Source organism: Aethalodelphis obliquidens, unplaced genomic scaffold (assembly GCF_003676395.1).
Source record: "Aethalodelphis obliquidens isolate GAN/ISIS:26980383/991018 unplaced genomic scaffold, ASM367639v1 scaffold88, whole genome shotgun sequence".
Taxonomy (NCBI): Eukaryota; Metazoa; Chordata; class Mammalia; order Artiodactyla; family Delphinidae; genus Aethalodelphis; species Aethalodelphis obliquidens.
Window position 1 is genome coordinate 2,023,927 of NW_020838032.1, and position 18,816 is coordinate 2,042,742.

General features: G+C 43.9%; 1 protein-coding gene across 6 annotated transcripts in view; it reads right to left on the reverse strand.

The window, feature by feature from the left end:
- The window catches only part of AOPEP (aminopeptidase O (putative)), a 370,704-nt gene that overhangs the window by 92,918 nt on the left and 258,970 nt on the right, over positions 1-18,816 (reverse strand). For all 6 annotated transcript variants that reach the window (XM_027094269.1, XM_027094272.1, XM_027094268.1 and 3 more), the window contains exons 12-13: positions 2,638-2,700; positions 2,162-2,236 (exon numbers count right to left, since the gene is read on the reverse strand). In XM_027094269.1, coding sequence (XP_026950070.1) covers positions 2,162-2,236; positions 2,638-2,700 — 138 coding nt within the window. The remainder of the gene's footprint in view (positions 1-2,161; positions 2,237-2,637; positions 2,701-18,816) is intronic.

Here is an 18,816-nt window from a genome sequence, read left to right on the forward strand (position 1 = left end):
TGGCAAACATTTAAAAAAACTTACTAAACTCAATAGTAAGTTAACTACCTACATTCCTACGAATAACAGGTTCAAATCCCAGCAAAAAGTTAACAAATGACCTATCTGAATACCCATAAGCACAGAATTTGATCTGCGTTTTGGAATAGACACTCGGGCAATCAGAGGACACACCTCGGCTACCAGCTGCAGGGTAGCTTCTGTGCCTTTCAGAACTTGTTCTCATGCCCCTGGCAGCTGATCGCTCCCCCTTTCTAAACCCTGCCCTTGAAAATATTGCATGTGCTTTGCCTCAGTGAGCTCCAAACTCTCTCCCAGGTGCAGCAGAGGCAAAACAGTGGGCAAAGGGCTCAGCCGCTGTGCAGAACCAGAAGGAGAGACGGAAGACGCTGATAATTAATATTGTCTGATACAATTCTGAAATCTCCCACCTTCTTGCCCTGCCCACCTCCACCCTCAAAGCTAGTCAGCTTTAAGCTCCATTCCTGGAAAGGAAGCTCAGCATGATGGTCTCAACCCACTTCATTTTCACGTCCTCCTCAAAACTGCTGCCTACAATTTCTAAGAAAAGTCAAAAGTGCGTCCTCCCCATAAGCTCCAACACAACAGCCTCTCTCAAGGAGAAACGGCTCAATGAAGAACTCCAGTTTTCCTGGAAGGCAAAATCCTCAGTCCCTACCCTTCTCATTCTCAGAAGGCAGTGGTCAGGTCTTGGGTGTCACAGATAACGGTTACTTCAAATTCAGATTTTGGTAGTGATGGTAGCTGGTAATCCACAAAGATAAGGGCTTCCACTTCTTTTATGCATGATACATTGTGTGCTTGGGTAATCTTACTTTGGGTTTAAAAAAATAACAGCTAAAAACTATTTTTTAAAATACTAAATAAGCCGTAATTCTTTTTCCTTCTTTGAACATTTTATGATCTCATCTATCCATCACCTCACAAACATTTTTAAAAACACCTAGACCATGAAAGTTAAACAAACACGACCTACCATAGCATGTCAAGGTATGGTCAGAAAACTCAAGCCCATTCAAAATGACAACTTTTTCTATTCCTGTTTAACTGAAGTGACATATGTGACTCTTGGTTTAAAGAGTCACACTCTTCACACACTGGATGACTCCTTACAAATGACTGTACTCCTAGGCCAGTTCTTTTTGTAATTCTCTCAGAAGCTGCCCTTGGTATCCTTAAATGCACTCTGAAACTTTGGTATCACCTTCATTACGATGTGCTCTGTGCACATTCTCGGACGCTGCAATGCCCATACTAAGGCAACACATCACAGAAGTTGGCAGCAATGCTATCAGCAAGAATTTGGCTTCAGAATCAGAAGTGATTCATCATACATTCTAGCAGCAGAAAAACAACACACTGCTATTTTAATCCCTTGGTGCTTTCAAGAATCAAAAAACAGTAAAATAATTAAAGCAACAAAAATCATATCTGCTGTAAGGTTTGTAAAAACGTTATTCACTTTTGAGAGTTTTCAATGAAATCACTCAGGAAACGACAGACTACTTACCTTATTTCGTATTACTTATTACAATGACAAATCAAGTTTTGACTTAACCCAATTTCAGGAGAAAACAGGTAGTCCAAACTTCTGCAAAGTAGCATACTGAAATTCTAAGTGTAGAAAAACAAACTTCTCATTTGCATTAGTAAATAAAATCTCTCCTAGTGTTTCAAAAGTAATACACTTCTTTCATTTTCTCTCTCCATTTTTCAGAGTACTCTAAAGTCTAAATGAATGAGTGTGCTACTGTCTCTGTCACGACCAAGCAGAGAAATCTGATACTGTGGGTGACTTATTCAGAACAACCCCCTTTTTTAGAGATAGTTATATAATAATATAATACCATAATAAATACTACTGGTCTAATGTAATAATGGAACTCGCTTATGTCCTAACGCTCTATTTAATAAACATGAAAGAAATCTCTATCCTGGGTCATTCTAACTTCCTGAGAACACAGTACGTTGATAAGTCACTAGAATTATCAACCAGCGTTTCTATAGCACTATCCAGGTATATCTAAGGTTTACTGCAAACTTAAAAAAAAGCTACTCTGTCGTTGCGACCAAGTATTCAGGGCCAGACGGGGAGACTGATCAAGAACTCCATCCAGTGCTCTCTTTCGGGGACCCCTACCTTTTCCAACACTTCTTCTGTCTCCTTTCGTTTCCGTTTTCGGGGTCTCCTGTTCACTCGGACCCATTTGGCGACCTGAAGTTCAAAACCACAGAGCATTTTAAACACAGAACGACGGGTCCTGAGGGCCGCCCCTCAGCGTGAGAAACAAACGATCGACAGCCTCGCGACATAGCCTTCCTCGGCTTCACCTGGGGGAGCCACAGGCACCCTTCGGGGTCGCGGGGCCGCCTCAGCGCAGGGGGCCCTCGGGTCTGCGGCGAGCCGAGGCCGCGACCTTCGCCCCGGCCGCTCCCTCCGTTATCGGCCCGATTTGCCGCCCCCGCGCCGGTGGGAGCCAGAGCCCCTAAACGAGGGCCATCTTACCCACCGCTGCCACGCGACGCAGCCGACCGGGGTCTCCGCGCCAGGGATGCAACGCGCGACCCACCGCCCGGGGAGGGAGGGAGCCCAAGGACCGCGCCGCCCGCACTCACCTCGGCGCTCACTTGCCGCACGAGCCCGCACTCCGCCCCGGCCAGGCGCTCCCTCTGCAGCGGCTGCGGGGGAAGGGGACAGAGTCAAGTTTTTCCCGAGAGCCGCCCCAGCCTCCCTCCCCCGCGCCCCACCAACTCGGCGCGCCAACCCCGTACCTCGCCCGCGGTAGGTGAAGGTGGGAGCCTGGCGCCAGAACCCGCGCCCAGGGCCGTCCGCCCCGCCGGCCCGCCGGAGAGCGGGGAACGCTCGAGGCCCGCAACACCTAAGGCACAGCGCGGGCGGCGGGCGAGCGCGGGGCCCGGGCGGCGGCGCGGGCGGCGGGCGGGCGCTGGGCGGGGGCGGGGCCTGCCTTAAAGGTATAGGCGGCCGCGCCGCCCTCCCCGCAGGTCGCCTCCGCCCCCACCCCCGCCGGCGCTCCGCCTGTGTTATTGTTCTCTTCGCAAACATCTTTCTTCTCCTCCCTGCGTCCTGCCCGCGCCCTCCCACGCGCGGGCCGATCCCCGGCGCGCGCACTTACCTTTCCAGCCCACAAGCCTGCGGGACCCCGGGTACCGCGAAAGGGCTTCTTGACCGCGGTGGGAGCAGAATTGCTGCCCGCCGGCAGGCGAAAAGGCTTAGCGGCAAAAGCTCCCTCAACCCCGCGGCCAGCCTGAACTCGCCCTTCGGGTCAGAAACCTAAGTGTCCAGATGGCCTTCGCGGAGGGAAAGGAACTTTCCTAATGGAGTTTTCTCTGGGAATGGATTAGACGCCATTGAGTTGACCTTTTTCAGTGGCCCCTCCGGACTCCGGGGCGGTGGCAGGTGACCTCCTGGGGGAGAAGCCGCGAGCGCGTGAAAGGCGAACCCGGGGCTCCGCCCGCGCGTCGCGGGAGCTAACGCGCTCTGGGTGAGCCCGGCCGGCGCCGCGCTTGCCCGGCCTGTGGACCCCTCCAAAGCGACTAGCAGAATTTAAGAAGGGGTCAATACGTCTTCATAAATAGGGGTAAACTTTCCACTCAGTTTATAAAAGTGTGAGATTCCCTCAGTCTTTTCCGCCGACCCCCAAAAGGCTTTCTTTCCATCCTCATCAGAAGTGGGCTGAACCAGCCTGGGGGGTGAGTGCTTTGGGAGAAGAGTCGGGTCGCACTCGCGTTTGCTGATGTTGACCATTCCTTTAACTTTATCGCATTTCTTTAAAGAAAATCTGTCTTGCCCTCTCTTTATTGCTACTCCATCCTTCTTTCAAGATCAAAAGCTTTAGATCAAAGCCAAGATCAAACTCACTACTTTAAATAGAAGCAACTTTGCCATGGAGTATTTTACACAAAGGGGAGCTTCTTAATGGAGACATCAGAGTGGAAAACTTTATTTTATCCCTTCATCCCAGATTCATAACTGGACTAACTTAAAATTACATTGATGATGCACTTCTGTTTCCTAAAACAAACAACAGGACTGCTCAAACGGGAGATTCTTGACTCGGTGTTTGTGTTAACAGGAATTAAAAAAAAAAAAAAAACCCTATGTAGAGTTAAATCAACATATTAACCGGTATTAGCTAAGTGCTATGAAATGCATGCTCGTTTGCTAAAGATTTTTTCTAGGTGTTATCGAATCTTTTTATATATAATGTACAACCATCGCATACAATTTTTTTACTGTAAACGAAATGCACAAAAATAGATAGTCTTGCAAGCCTCAAATGCACATCAATATAGGCAGGTTAAAATTACAAATGATGAAGTGGATTATGTAATTGCAGAGCTGCTTAATTTTAAATGGAAATAAAACTTTGAACTATTTAAGCTTCCCTGCTACTAATAACAGTTCCAGAATCAATAGAAATCTATCACTGACTGACATTTCCCTTTACCCACTAGAATTTTTTTTCTTGGGAATTCACCATGTCTAAGATTCCCTGATACAAACAGTTCAATATTGATGTACAGTGCCATGCCTAAATGGACCTCTCTTAAGTGTCCTCTTTGTTGATTTAGCAACAATTTAAAAACATGTCTTAGAAGAAACAAAAACCAAAGTAAATTCCAACAATCCAGCAGCAGGAAGAAAGATAACTATTGCAAATTAAACCTTACACAGACTTCTATGAAAATCTGCTGTTACAGCTGGGTAGTTAGTACTTGAAAGCTTTTTCCCCTTATAATTTTCATCTGGTTGTGGTCTCAAATACACACACACACACACACACACACACACACACACACAAGATTGTTCCTCATTCTAAAAATCCCTTTGAGCCAGTGGAAAGATCTTAAGAACTGAGACCTGGGAACACCATCTCGGTGCCATTGACAGTCTCCTTTCTTGCTAGCACCCAGTTCACAGAGAATCTAACGGTTTCTGGCACAAGCTGAGCAAGAAAACATCCTACTGTTACTCTGCTCTTCTAGGACTCTGAGTGGGTAGCAAAAGCTGTGGTCCATTCTAAGTGCCTACTAACTTGTCTCCTTGTTTGTCCTCTTGCCCCCCAAACCCACCCCCTCAATCTTTCTTCTCCACAAAGAAACCAGAATGGTATTTACAAAGGTAGTTCAAATGGTATCACTTTGCTTTACTGAGAATGCATTTCCTTCTCTTTTTTGCCTGGCTGGCTCCTACTTATTCTCTAGTGCTGGGCTTAAACAACACTTCCCCAGAAAGGTCTTCCTCACTCCCCAATCCAAATTATGTCATCCCACTGTGTTTTCCTGTTTATTTCCTTGAAAGTAATTATCTTTTATAGATATTTAAATTTTTTATTTTTATTATTTTTAAAATTATTTTTAAAATATTTATTTTTGGCTGCGTTGGGTCCATTGCTGCAAGCGGGCTTTCTCTAGTTGCAGGGAGCGGGGCCTACTCTTTGTTGTGGTGCGCGGGCTTCTCATTGCACTGGCCTCTCTCGTTGTGGAGCACTGGCTCTAGGGCGCGCGGGCTTCAGTAGTTGTGGCTCGTGGACTCTAGAGCACAGGCTCAGTAGTTGTGGCATGCGGGCTTAGTTGCTTCACGGCATGTGGGATCTTCCCAGACCAGGGCTCGAACCCGTGTCCCCTGCATTGGCAGACAGATTCTTAACCACTGCGCCACCAGGGAAGCCCTAAAATGTTTTATTTTTATTGAGACATTATTTTTTAGAAAAATTTGTGCAGATAGCACAGAATTCCCATGTGCCAACATAACCCACAGTTTCCTTTATTATTAATTTCTTGCCTCAGTACCAGGAATTTGTTACAATTAATGAACCAATATTTGATACATTATTAAGTAAAGTCCATAGTTTACATTCGGGTTCACTCTTGTGTTATACAGTTCTATTATAACTATTTTTTATTAATTTATCAAATATCTATTTCCCTGACTGGATTTTAAGGTCCAGGAAGAAAGAGATCCTGTCCCTTCTGTTCCTGATTTTTGTCCAGTCACTAAAAACACTGCCTGGCACATAGTAGATGCTCAATAAATGTGTTAAGTAAGTGAATGGAAGGATAAAGGAATAAATGACTGAATAAATGGCATATGAAATTTCATGGGGGAAAATCTTAAGAAGAAGATCTTTCTAATTAACTCCTGCTCTACTAAAATATCTTAATTTGTAAAGAGCACAGAATTATACATTTTTAAAAAGGAGACACCATGGGTTTTCAGTTACATTGCCAGGGTACTTCTAAAATGACCTTTTTTAAAAAATAAAATAAAAATAGAAATGGGAAATAAAAGTTCCTAATTCCCTCATACATTATTCACTAAAATTGTATCCCAAAATGGTGGTAGGAGCTGAATTTAATCTGGAATGAAATATTAACATATTTCATGACCCTGGAAAAGTATTAATTCTCTTTGAGCATGTTCAATATAACCTCAACACGTTTCTCCTTTTGTCCACCTAAATCTACCTTTCTTCATCAGGGGACCCCAGTGAAGGACCCCAGTGAAACTTGAAGAAGACGACTTTTTAAAAAATTGAATTCTGTAGCTGGGGATGAATACTCTAATAACTGTCTTTGAAAATGTGGTGAAAGCACTTTAAAGCTATCTTTTAAAAACAGATGTCTTCTATTTTAATTATATCTTTAAAAATGGCTTGTCTAGTAGAGATGCAAGTTTTTTTTAAAAAAAATGTTTTAAGAAACTTTCTTGTCAAAGCAGTTTATAACAGCTGAAGACAATTTCAGAAGCTGAGGAAAATGCCATTGCTTTTAAAATAAAAGCATTACTTAACCTAGTGGCTGGAGATTACTTTTGGAGGGAAAAATCCTTTTTCTGTTTTCTTTTTTTAGTCGGGAGGAAGTAACTCCTTGAAATGACTCCTTTCACTGGAAAATGATAGTGATACAAATTTCATATTGTTAATATGGATGTGTGCCTCTGCTTGGTGATGAGGTACAGTCCAGAGGAATGAGAAGCAGCAGCATGCCTTCCTAGGCAACCAGAAGGCTGAAAGGGCTAATGAGGGAAGCCCTTTAATTAGACCGAACAGCTTCAGATGGCAAATTATACTCCCTTATGCACAGCAGAGGGAAAACTATCCACTATAAGAAGTCAAAAGACTTTTTAATACCAAACAAGGTACAAAGGTCCAGAAGCTTTTGCTGGCTTCAGAAGGGCTCTATAGCCAACATATATTCAGGGTAAATTAGAAGGTAAGAGTCTACACATGTCTGGAAATAAAATCAAGGTTAGTTCAGGTTGCAAATAATAACAAGCAAGGAGTAGGGGCAAAGTTAGCCAATGTTTATGTCTTTAAATTTTGCTCTTTCATTTTAAAACGTAACATTCCTTTATGATATCTTTATATTTGACTTATTTGACTTTAGAAAAATTATAATTTGTATTATAATTTATTGCCCGTTTTGTCTGTATGTTAGAATGAATGCCTAATTTCTTTCTGAAGAAGATTTTGGCCCTGCCAAATGAACTTCTCAGTGGAAGTCCTTATAAAGCATAGCTTTCAAAAAAGGAAATCCATCCCACACTTGCTTCACAGTGACCTGGCTGACAGAATCTCTCCTCTTAGCAACCATAACCCTGAACTCACTGTTGCTCAAAAACTTTTACAGAGCTTGCCTGAGGTAGCATACTCAGTTCTTCCATTTCTTGATTCCCTCTGAAAATCTGATGAAGCATTTGCTATCAACTACTGGCTCCCCAGAGAAAAATACACCAAGGTGCACAGCCACCCAACACACCAATTGTCAGGAGGTTCACAGAGTTTGCGGATACCAAAACTCCTGCCCAGGAGAGTCTAAGGTTTTCTTGGGTTAAGGCAGACCACCTCACAGCTGGTGCAGGATGCATCTTACTGGTGCTCTGTGAAATTCCTTTTATCGCATTACATTCTGGGAAGAAGCCATCAACCTTTATTGAGGTGCATTATGAAAAACAACCCATAAAATCCATCACAGTGTTTACCGTAAGGATGGTTTTAGATGGTCGTTTATTATATTAAATAGTAATTTTCTGTGAGGACCCATAGGAAAAACTTCCCCGTAGTATCAACATCAGGAATGGCTGGACTTAGGCAACTGGTTTGTTTTACCTCATGAACACTGCAAATTGATCCTTTTTGCTTCTTCTAGAAAGCTCTGTGACCCTACCTTAAGCCAAGTACAGGAACTTCAGGGGGTACATATTGTATGCTAATGGAATTCCTGGCCCCATCTTATTTTCCTAACGTTATTTTCACATTGCTTCAGTTTTCTTATTTTAAGTTACTTTTATCATGCTATATTTTGCTTTCTAAGAGTTTGCTTAACTCTCTTTTGAACAAGGAGGAGTATAAATAAATAAAATATTCTGGGTTTATTTTTTCTTTCTTTAAATGTCTTTTTCTCTTTTGGAGGGAGGAAGGGGGTCTGAAAAAAATTTTATGGTTCTAGTATTTCGCTCCATTAACACTTAGAAGTGACGTATAGAAGGTAAGGACTTATGATTATACCCTATTTATAAATTTTGAGGAAAAGAACTGTTAAAAAAATAAAGCCAAAAAGAAATATAATACTATACAAACATCACAGAGGACTAATATAAAAATGTTAACCAACCAAGTACTTTATCACTTTTGATATCAAAACCAGAGGAACATAGAGACGGGTTATTCACTTAACGAACACATTGAGTTTGCCTACTGCAAAACAGAGCACTAGACTTTGTGAACACAAAGATGAATAAGACACCATCCCTGTCCTCAGGAGACTAGTATGACCAGGCGGTAAGGCGGCATGGTATAAAGAGTGCGCAGACAGCCTGTCTGGGTTTGAATCCAGGCTCTGCCACATATTAGCTGCCTGACCTCTTTAAGCCTCTTTCTCATAGAGTTGTGAAGATCAAATGACACATGCGATGTGCTTACAAGAGAAGGCAGTTGTTACTTATCCAAAGTGTAGACTACCGGAACTAAGAAGCAACACAACGTCACTAGAAGCTGGAGGAAAGTGACCTGAAGACAAAAAAAAGTGCTGAAGTACTACATATATCAGAGACCGTGGAACCTCAGAACTGGTAGAAAGAACCAGAGTGGCCAGTTTTGTACAAGATTAAGTTTACAAAGCACTTCCACATATAGACTGTTCTGTTTGTTTCTCATACTGTCCCATCTTCAGGATGAAGAGACTGAGTCTCAGGGAAGTATAGTGCTTTTAATATCTCATACTGTGTGGCCCTTAGACCTCCCGGCTGGAAATGTTCTTTCTACTCTAGCATGAGAGCTTAGGGAACATCTAGCCCGACTGTCTCGCTTTAAGATATTTGCTTATTATGTGGATCAGATCAACCATACATTAAAACACAGCCCGTAAAATATAATCCCATACCATAAAGGTCTATTGAAACAGACATTTTAGAAAACAGGTATAAGTATATCCTCCTCAATCCCCATATGACTGCAGTTCTTTACAGGCACTTAACATTCTTGGACACTATAATCTTAAAGAGTTTCACAGGTGAAATATAAAATTATGGAGATGTGGTTTTAGATCAGTTGTTGCCAACCCCTGACTGCTCATTAGAATCACCAGGAGGGTTTACAAATCCTAGTGCCCAGGAGGCACTCCAGACCACTTAGATTCACATCTTCGAAAGTGGGCCCCAGGCATCAGTCAGTTTACAAGTCCCCCGCTCCCCGACCAGGGATTCCAACGGGCAGCCTGTGTTGAGAACCACTGGTTTGGATCATTTTAATGATGACCCATCTCTAATAGGTTACTATGAAGAAATTCCAGGCGTTTGAGAGACATCTAAATTTCAAGGTCAATGCCACAGAGGACAGCCACCTATTGTGTTCTATTACAATAAGTCCCTTTGGGCAGATGGCAGACACAAAGCTGGACAGGATGGGCTGTCAGGCTGACCTAGGGTAGCATTTCCTATAGCTTACTCTTAGGGATAAACTTCAGGGCAAGATTACTTAAGCGTGCCCGTGTGCACACACACACACACACACACAACACACACACACAAGAATTAAAAAGAAGTGGAAATGGAAGATCTCAACACTACCCAGAAGGAAGGCAAGAATGGATGGATATTTGACTGTCTAGAGTTTTTTCCAGGTTCCTGGTTAATATGATTCTGGATCCTGACTGAAAGAGCACAGATCCTCATCTTCAGGGACCCTGATTTTAGTGCTGACCTGGAATTCTGTACACAGGAGGTGGTATTTCCCACTCCTCCCCCGTGAACAATGCTCTAATTATGTTGATGGCTGCCACACATTCCCTGGAAACAAGCATTTTGCATTTGGAAGATTGCTGGCTAGGATTAGGGGACAGTGGCTACCAATAGAAAAGGCCCTTTGCTGCGTGCAAAAGCTACTGTTTCACGCAGAAGGCAACCCGGGTAGCTTGAGTCCTGGGTACCGTGCTCTAACCAAATGGGCGTCCTTGTTCAGGAAAGACACACTACATCAATGCTACAGGGAAACTACTCTGGCAAAATGCCTTATATTATTTATTTATTATTAATTATTATTAATCCCAACCAGGGATTGAACCCGGGCTCCGGCAGTGAAAGGGCCAAGTCCTAACCAGTGGACCACCAGGGGATTCCCGTGATATTAGTCACTAATTTAAAACACAAACCTATATGTTAACATTTCACTAGCTTGAAAAGCAAATACTCACGTCTGGGTCCCTTTGGTTATTCCCTAAACTGGAATGGGTGTGGTATCTGTAAGTGTGTGCACGTGGAGTGCCCGTGCTCCCTGGAGTCTGTGGCCCTCGGCATGTCTATTTTTCTTTTTCCAACATTTCTATCTTTAAAAATCTTGGCACTCAGACTCTGTTGCCTATCATCTGGTCTCCCAAAGGAACCCCATGAAGTCACAATTTGCAAAGTCACAAGAGGAATGGGCCTAAGTCATCCTACCTCTGTAGAGAAATAGGATCACACACGTACATACGTATACACACACAGTGTAGGAAGAACAAAATCCATCACAACTGGGGGGAGATGGCTGTCCCAAATGTAAATAATATACGAAAAAAGCTATTTTCCAGAATGTGTGTTCACCAAACATTTAGATCCATATAAGAGATGTTCCAGAAGAACAATGGGAAGGGCCAGAATTAATTGGCTGCTAATCTCTACTTTCTGTAGGATGTTTCCTCCAGCGGTGGATTAAATCAGTGTTTAATGCTACACAGGCCCAGCTGTGTCCATATTAGGAAATCCTGAGCTCACATCTCTCTCTCTCTCTCTCCCCTCCTCCATGAAAAGAGGAGGTATCCTCCCTCCCTTTGCTCTGCTTCCACCCCCTGCATGTGTAGGTGGGAGAGTAGGAGCCCGGGAATGTGAACTTGATCCACCATTGGTCAGCCAGGCAGTAAACTCTCATTGTTCTTTAGATACCAAACATAACTTCTTTCTAGTAGGGATAAACCCAGCCGTTCTGCACACAACACAGCTTTTGTGCTCAGTAGTATGAGATGGAAAAGAACCACAAAGAACATTAGAGCTTCATTAGACTCATAAACATCTCTTAATATGCAGAATTTAAGAATCCACCCAGCTAATGTATATTCATACTAATATTAGGTACGTTAGAATCTCAAACCTAACAATCTTCTGGTCACTTGATTGTTTTTATAATTATGGATTTCAATTTACAGTTTAAATACTGTGGTCTGTTTTAGCTTTGCCTTCTATTTGAGCACTTCCTATTTCACTACCTTGCTCTCAGGTTCAAGGGCACTGGAAATCATGCTAATGTACAACCAAACATGCTGTTGCTGTTTTCGGTGCTGGCTTGTGAATGTGGCTTAAGTACCTCTGTACAAAGCCATATGTAATGGGAAATACACACCTGAGAACTTAGACCTAGGCACCCTCCATTCTTGCCATCTAGAAGCTACGTAACCCTGAGCATGTCACACAACCCTTCGGAAACCTGCCTCGCAGAGCTGTGCTGAGGACGAAATGAGATGGTGCATAAAGGCAGAGGCACCAAGTAGACCAGTAAATGCTAATTCCCTTCCTCTTTCCCCTCAGAAGCAAACGCCGGTCTCGTATTATGAACCTAAGTAATCTTTGAAAGGTCTCAAAATAATCGAGTTGTGACGTCCTAATAAAAACCCACCACACAGACACGATGCCACTGGACAGAGCCTGCAGAGATATGACACGTCTGAGGCGCTGCAAACCACTGCCTGTCCCTTCCCAAAGGACTGGTGGACAAAATGGAGCAAGTTCTCTTCCTCGTATGCCTGATTATAAAGGAGATCGTGCTGTTTCTGACCCCACCTCGCTCAAAACAATAAGCCCACTGTTGTTACAGAAAGACCGTAAAATGAAATTTGATATTTCTACGTTCTTCTCTGAAGATACCAGCACGATCTGGTGCTAGATGCAGAAACATCTAAAATCCTAATAGTAGCTACATGCATTTAAAACCAATATAATAATTAAGAACTTGGGCTTTCTAGTTAGACAGATTTGCTTTTCCTCATCTATAAAATGGGTATAGTAATGATGTCAGTCTTAGAGAGCTGTGACTAGAAAAAGTATATAGCAATTACGTATAATGTACTGAGCACCGTACTCAATAAAATGCACCTACTCAGTAAAATGATAGCCCTTTTTTCATTCTGGATATTCTAATAGGCAAAATAGTATACCCCAGTGCACTGTGGGGAGGGGAGAAGGATTAAATAAAAAATACAATTCTATAGGGAGTTACACTACCTATATATTCTTGGATTTACCCATTTACAGTTTAATTCACTATAAGTATTTATGCCAAACCCAGGCAGACATCCCTCAATTACAAAATCAATGACAGTGTTGAAGAAATACAATTTGAGAAGCAGAGCACCAGTGAGAACTCAGGAGAAGCCAACTTTGTAATAAATACAACCGAGAAGAGTCTTAAAGAGAATGTGTCTTTGGTTGGCCGCACAAAATATGAAGTTTCAGCACGCATAGCTGAGGGAAAAGGGAGAGAGCACAGAGGGAAAAAGAGGTGGAGTGCTTGGAGCAAAGGCCAAAGGAGCCACTGGACCTGGGGGGTGACTTCTCCCCAGGGCAACAGGCCACAGGGATGAAGGGGCTCTCTCCAGTCTAGTCGCATTGTCACTTGTGCCCCTAGAGTCTCAGTCCTCCATTCTGATGTATTGACTCTGGCCCAGCTCCCATGCATTTTCATGCCAATAAAGTTGCTGAAATTAAGAACCGAACTGTGACTCTTCGGGGCATAAATAATATCATATTGTAAAGTCTGGGCTGATAACAACCAGGATGCCCTTAACACTCTTAAGAAAAACCATCTGATCTATGATGCCCTCGATGTGGTTTGAAATTTCCCTCGGCCTACAAAGGAAAATATTTTTAGCATGTAGCACAGTTTGTAACAGACATATAAATGCACTGAAAATATAATTTTAGGAAAGCATCTGGGTTTAATCATTTCTTGTTGTACCTCAACACCTAATAGGTTCTACTTTCTCAGTATAAGGAGCACTGCAACATTCTGCTACAAACTATGCAGCAATCACTGTAGCAATTTCTCATAAATATTTCATTATTGGCTCTGTTTTTATTTTTAAAGTGGCAAATACTCTGATTTAACTATAAAAGCAGCCTAAAAAGGAAGTGCTCCTTCTGGAGCATTTGCCCCCAATGTTTTCCCCTCCTTCAAAAAGCAACCTAGAATTCACTGGACGATGTTTCCCAAGGTCATTTGGACAACAGACATATACCAGTACTTGCTTTTATGTCTCAAAATGTATCCTAGCAATAGTTGCCACGGTCCAAGGTGAAACTCACCTGCAGTTTTTATTGATACGCAGGAATTTTAAGTCATTAACAACCCTACCAAAATTTTTTTCATCTCCTGAGGGTCAAACAGGTTAATATCTGTGAATAATTGATTTTAATCAGTAGCAAGTGCCTATCCTTCAATGATCAACCAGCATAAATGCTCTGGCAGATTGATTATTACTTAAGATTTCTCGCAATAACCTTTCATATAGCAATTTTCCAGTGGAAGAGAAAAGAAAGGCATGAACAGGGTTTTTTTTTTTTTTTGATAGTGTACATTTGTAAAACACCACTCAGGACAAAACATATGAAAACTCTCCCGATATCACTCCTAACTAAGGGCGAGTTTTCAGTCTGAGGGCAATTCAACAGATTCCTGGAGAGGAAAGGAAGACACTCAGAGGAAAAGTAAATTCCAACTTCCTCCTTTCAGAGGTAACCAGGAGCTGAGGCCTCAGCGAGGTACTGGGCACAGCATACAGTGACATGAGGCTCAAAGTGGCTCTGACCTTCACCTAGGCCTGTTCCCCTCATTCCCCAAAGAAGCAGTGAGGACTCAGAGAAGACGAGTGGCTCGCCCACAGGCACACAGCTTAGTGGTGCAGGGCTCTCTCCAAAGCTGCATCTAATGTATCAGTTATCTCCTTCATCCAACATAGACTATTGCAGAACAAAATTTCACTACCGCATGCTGTGTGAAAACAGCACATTGCATATAACACGCTTGACTCTGCTCCTCCATCCAGCCTCCACTCTTGTTCACTAACCTCAGAATAATGCAGCTTTGCATTTTATGCATCAGATTGTCCGAATCCCACTCAGAGTGTGATGGTAGCAATTATAACTAGACAGGATCAGAAGCAGAAAATACTGAGCTTGTAAAGGCCCAAAGCAGAGGATTGACCTGGAAGGATGGGGTCTTCTGCTGAATGAGCTGAACACGCTCGTTACCAAGCGCCAATAAATCCTGGAGAACTGGCATTCAGAGATATGTGTGACACGAACGCTGCCCTGTTTTAAACACACATTTGGATTTGGACAGTCTGACAATCATTGACTGTTACCCTGACCTGTGATACACTTGCTGGTTGGCTGCCACTGGGCTGTGCCACTGACACTCTCCTCCTCTGGGTCAGCAGAGGGGACAAACGAGGGCAAAAGCCAGGGACTCCAGTTGGCATTTGCTTTTGAAAGCAAATAAGCAGATACGGGAACCATCCCTTGAATGCTTTAGAAGGTACATAAAGACACTTTTTTGTTCAACCAATTGCTTTTTCTCACTTGTTGTTTTGGCCACCTGGTATTTATTATTTAATTTGGTTTCCAACTCAAGAGAGGAACAGTTGTATCTATCTTTCCAAAGACAATAGACCTAATCTCTACACACACTTGCATTCATTCACTCCAAAAAAGATACCAGCTCTTCAGTACAATAATGCCCGTACTTTCTTTTTTTTTTTTTTTTTTTTTTTGCGATATGTGGGCCTCTCACTGTTGTGGCCTCTCCCGTTTAGGAGCACAGGCTCCGGACGCGCAGGCTCAGCGGCCACGGCTCACGGGCCCAGCCGCTCCGCGGCATGTGGGATCTTCCCGGACCGGGGCACGAGCCCGCGTCCCCTGCATCTGCAGGCGGACTCTCAACCACTGCGCCACCAGGGAAGCCCTGAATGCCCCATACTTTCTATGCAAAATATTTTGTCAGACATACAGGGCTACCATTTAGATACATATAAATGGAAGAGGGTCGTGTATACCTGTGACACATATGAAAAGCCCTGGAATGTGAGATTCACATTACTGTACACACAAAGCACATTTTTTTTTTTTGGCCCTGTAAAGAATAGAAATGAACATATTCAGGAAAAATAGCAGTCATTAATTAAATTCAAAATCATCCCTGCTCAGGCTTTCTGCTGTATTCATTTATTATCTCTTTATATGTCTTGTAAAAACTAAGTCAAGAATGGGACCAAGCTAATTTGGATTAAAAGCAACTCTGCTAAAAATATAAAATGTCTTAGGTAGACTGAGGACTCAGGGTCCTAGAGCGAAGCCCTGGCTCTGCCATTAACTAGGGCTATGAGCTTGGGCACAGCTACCCCACGGATGAACAGATGAGCTCTTCTCCAAGACTTGCTCCTACCAAGGATTCTAAAGCAGACTGAAAGTCCTGCAACACCAGAAAAGCCTAAAATTTAACCATGAAGCAATAGAGGCCACACCCAAGAGATATGTACCACGCAGATATTAAATGTACACCTATTTTATATGACATGATGGCTCTCCACAAAAGAGGAGAAAAAAGCCTCATGTTCTAAAAGCAGCCAAGTGTTCCTAATAGCTTTTGTTGTCAGCAGGTGCTCTGGCAGCAGAGATGGGCAGAAATCCCGTGAGCACTGTGAACGGCCACAGCAGGAGCTGATGCCCCCAGGCCTGGGATGCAGATCTGAACACCAGCATGTACAGTGATGCCGTGCGATGTCAAAGAGTCAAGGAGGCCTGCGTGTGTGTGCACCCATGTACACAACTCACTGCACTGCTAGGTCTCAGGGCTTTCCCCCAGGTGTGGGAAGAGCACGATGCAAATATAGAATAACGTGCCTTTGATGAAGAGTCTACCAGAGTACGTCTTCAGCCTAATAGAAGAGAGAACGGGGGCAGTTCTTAAAAGGCAGAACTGAATGTCTTTTCTATTGACAAAAGGTTTGTAATCCGAAGTTGATATCCTTGTCGTAGTGCTTTGAGTTTACCTTGTTCCTTCTTTCTAAAGATCTCTCTCTATGAAACAGATAAAGCAATGCTCAGGGAAATCCTGTTAAACAGAATCACTCTTTGCAAGAGCTACAGTGTCCTTATTTAAGTGAATCTTTCTGTGGGTGCACAATATGCATGAACCTGAAGAACAGGTAATGCCTGTGTGTTCAAACATGACCCACCAGTCACTGCACCTTGAGGACCATCACATGGGCTCCCTTGCACAATAAGCTGGCCAACTTGTGACCAAGAGGGGGCAGGGGGGATGGGGGTGGTACAGCCGAGTCTCCAGCCTCCAAGCATGTTGTCTTCTAATGGACTTGGCCTCCTGGCTGAACTTGGCAAATACAGAAGTCAACCCCTACGGTTCCCCATGGGTCTCAAATTCAGAGCAGAGGCCTCCTGAGCACACCTTGAACAATGGTTGGTTTGCAGATGCTCCCACAAACCATGGGCTCCTGGGCAGGGGCTGTGCCCTTTCAGCTTTGTTATGTCCACGGCCCAGCGCAAGGCTAGGCATATTGGTTGAATGAATAAACTAAACCACAAAGCCAAATATTTGGATTGCTCAGGAAGAACATAAACGTGAAGGCCTCTAAGAGTTTAGATTGTACTCGGCAAAGAAGGAGAACCCTTTTCACAGAATATATTTCAGAAGATGACATAATTATGGATTCTATCAGTCGGTCCCAGCCCTCCTTATGGCGATCCTCATTCAGAGGGTGTGGCCTGAGTCTGGGACCTGTAGTTTTCTTTGTTTTTTTTTGCGGTACGCAGGCCTCTCACTGTTGTGGCCTCTCCCGTTGCAGAGCACAGGCTCCGGACGCGCAGGCTCAGCGGCCACGGCTCACGGGCCCAGCCGCTCCGCGTCATGTGGGATCTTCCCGGACCGGGGCACGAACCCGTGTCCCCTGCATCGGCAGGCAGACTCTCAACCACTGCACCCCCAGGGAAGCCCCTAATGATGCTTTTTTAAAGTATCCATGTAAATGAATAGCTTCTAGACATAAAATTTCAAAAGTTGAAAACCAAGGAGCAAACGTCTCTCTAACTGTGCCTCTCACTCCACGAGACTCCCTAGTACCTGCGTGGAGGGGAAAGACTTGGCCCTTCATCCAGGGAGTTTTCTTTCCAGCAAGGCTGCTGGCCCACCTGTCCAGGTATCTAACTGCCACTCAAGCACTAGCACTCTTTCTACGAGCCTTCGGTGCATTTTGTGAGAACTCTTCATCATCACATTCAGCCCTGTGCAGTCTGGCTGTGTCCTGCCTTACTAATCAATCCGCTTCGCAGATCCCGCTCTCCATGCAAAGTGGGCAACAATAAACTACTTCCTAAGAAGGAAAATGGAGAAGGAGAGATCGCTGTTCCAAATGATAGTCAAAATGCATTCACCTGATGTATTTTATCACTATGAGTTGCATTCACCTGTCTATTTTGGGGGGTGGAATCGCCTTGGTTAGAGTGTGACAGGGGCCGGGGCTGGGGCAAGTGAGCTGAGAGTGAGAGTAAGGCTCACTTAGGAGGGTGGGTCCTTTCCTCCGCTCCTCCCCCCGGGGAAGTTGCCTCCATTCCCCTTGTCCTGAGGCACTACCCACAGAGCCTTAATCATGCTATGACAAGCTAGTTAGTCAACACCTCCCCTCACCCCCATCACTGAGCTTTGACTCTGCCCCATGCTGCTCAAACATGCACACTTAGTTTCCACCACTAGACGCTGAACATGTCACTCCCCCTGCCTGAAATGACCTTCTCCCCTACCTGTCCTTCAAGACTGAACTTTAAATGGTACCTCAATCCTTTCTCCTTCCACAAATGCAAAATGACCTCTTTCTTCCCAACTCTAAAAGTGAGTTAGTTTTACACCACTCACGGCTCTCTGCTTTAGGTCGGTTATTTGCGTATCTATTTTTCCCACTGAATTATTAAGCATCCTGAGGGTGAAGCCTGTGTCTCTCTCATCTTTGAGTCATGCACAGTCCCTGGTAAAGGATAGATATACGGGCAACATTCACAGAAAGAAGGGAAGGGGCAGGGAAGGAAGGCACCTGGCTGGGAGGTATGATTTCAGATCCTGGAAGAAGTGTCCCCTAGCAAATCCCATCCATCTGGTCTGGGATGCTTGACAGTTTTGTCGAAGCCTAAGATCTGACACAGTTACAAAGGAAATCTTCAAGGGAGAGGAGACACTTTTA